Source organism: Acyrthosiphon pisum, chromosome X (genome assembly GCF_005508785.2).
Source record: "Acyrthosiphon pisum isolate AL4f chromosome X, pea_aphid_22Mar2018_4r6ur, whole genome shotgun sequence".
NCBI classification, from domain to species: domain Eukaryota; kingdom Metazoa; phylum Arthropoda; class Insecta; order Hemiptera; family Aphididae; genus Acyrthosiphon; species Acyrthosiphon pisum.
This window is the reverse complement of record NC_042493.1, coordinates 44,210,674-44,212,621: the sequence shown is the minus strand read 5'-3', so window position 1 is coordinate 44,212,621 and position 1,948 is coordinate 44,210,674. Positions and strand designations below refer to the sequence as shown.

Genomic DNA, 1,948 nt, shown 5'->3' with positions numbered 1-1,948 from the left:
GAAATTATTCCTTTTATCAAATTACCCGATCGGCCCAGAGTTGTTTCTTTTAACTGAAGCTGAGTACTCAATATATGTATGGACTGAAGAATCTCAAGTAATATAAATAAATATAAAATAAATTTAAAATTACTTATTGTTTCACGGACTCATGTAATGAAATAGGTACAAAACATTAAAAGAAGAACAATGTAACTCATAATTAAATAATTTAAATAACTTACCAATTGCTTGTGCCACATATTTTGATTTTTGTTCAAGTATCTCATCATCCAAAGTCATTAAAATAGATTTATAATTTTGTATAAGAGCATTGCAGCTTTTAAATCTACAAACCCATCTGGTATCACTAAGTTGTTCTAGTTTAGTGTTTTTTAGCCCAAGTTTATTTTGCATATTTTTCAATTTATGGTCTTTAGCTCGCTTAGAAAAGTGGACATATAAAGCTAAAGCTTCTAGACCATTAAAGACATTCCTAGCATCCTAAAATATTCAACAATTAAAATAGTATCAACATTGTTTATTGCAATTATTACTTTTAAATGCTTGCACATATCCACAATGACTCAGTTAAGCTTATGATCCATGCAATGGACATAAACAGCTCGAGATGCTGAAGGATGGGATTGTCTAAATTTGGTTTGAACACCTCCTACTGAACCAGACATAATTGCAGCCCCATCATAGGATTGTCCAATAATAGGGACATTACTCAAATTTGAAGAATTTATGAAATGAAGCAAAACAGCAACTAAGGAAGCAGCATTTTGGTTTTCTGAGACATCATAGAACTCAATAAATCTTTCATAAACTTCTAAAGTTTTTAAATATCCAATACAAAGTGCTAGTTGCTCTTGTTTATAACACCTGTAATAAAAACAAAATATTATAATACAAATTATAAAATAAAAAATAACAATACTTATAAGTTATACTCAATATAATTTGTGTTATTTTAAATACCTTACTATAGTTAAGTTACTCATCTTATTAAATATATGAGAATAAAATATGGTATTAAGTATTGATAATATATTTTAATTATATTAATAATTTATTAATTTATTACCGAGCTTCATCACATTGAATGATGAACATTCTTGATTCTCGTATTTCATTAATGATAATATCTATTAAATATGTTGCACAAATGGTTTTTAACTCATTTTGTATTGTCCAACTAGAGTAGTTTTTTTTTCAGCATTATATATTTTAGCAAAATCAGAATTATGTCTTGCAAAAAGAGAACACATTTCTTTAAAATTTCCTAAAAATTATTTGAAATTAATATTATATCAAAATTCAATTAACAAGTTGTATTTTAATAAAAACTAAACTATCAATACCTTTATTTAATGAATTTACATCTTCTCGATGTGCTCGTAGTGCAATTCCTTGACGGCCGTGGTATAACACTATATCACTTAAGACATTTTATATATTCGTGATTTCTCAATATTTGTTCTTTGCTAGCAGCTGACAACTGTGAAATCACTGAATTTGTTCCTAGTTTTTTAGAATGTATGTAACACACCCATTTAACTATTGGTGTCAAATGATGTTCACTTTGAGCATGTTTTTGCAACTTAGTTTTTTTTTTTGTTTTGCATCTGTTGAACCAGCCAACTAAAATATAAGAAAAAAAACAATAATTACTTATAATAAAATTGATAGTAATACATATTAGTATGTAAATAAGTACACAATAGGTAATACTTGCCTTTTTCCAGTTATTAAAACCCACAGTCTTAAATGTGTCTTCAATATGACCAGAATCTACTGCAAATAAACGGCAAGCATAGCAAAACAAGGCATTTAACGAGCCAATACCCAATTCCACACATCATTATTAGGCTCTCTATGAGGAATAGGTCGACAGAAATATTTCATACATTTTTTTGCATCTAATCATCAATATAAAGGCAAATGAGATAATTCTAGTCATCAT

The 1,948-nt window shown here is 27.6% G+C and overlaps 1 protein-coding gene across 1 annotated transcript; it reads right to left on the bottom strand.

Annotated features, from left to right (window-relative positions):
* On the bottom strand, window positions 1-1,622 carry LOC107882553. The gene is made up of 5 exons (XM_016801068.2): window positions 1,347-1,622; window positions 1,070-1,267; window positions 537-867; window positions 225-483; window positions 1-92 (listed from the first exon to the last, which is right to left on the bottom strand). The coding sequence occupies exons 3-5, from the start codon at window positions 552-554 to the stop codon at window positions 22-24; spliced, it is 348 nt and encodes a 115-aa protein (XP_016656557.1). The 5' UTR covers window positions 555-867; window positions 1,070-1,267; window positions 1,347-1,622; the 3' UTR covers window positions 1-21.
* Between the last annotated feature and the right edge of the window lie 326 nt (window positions 1,623-1,948).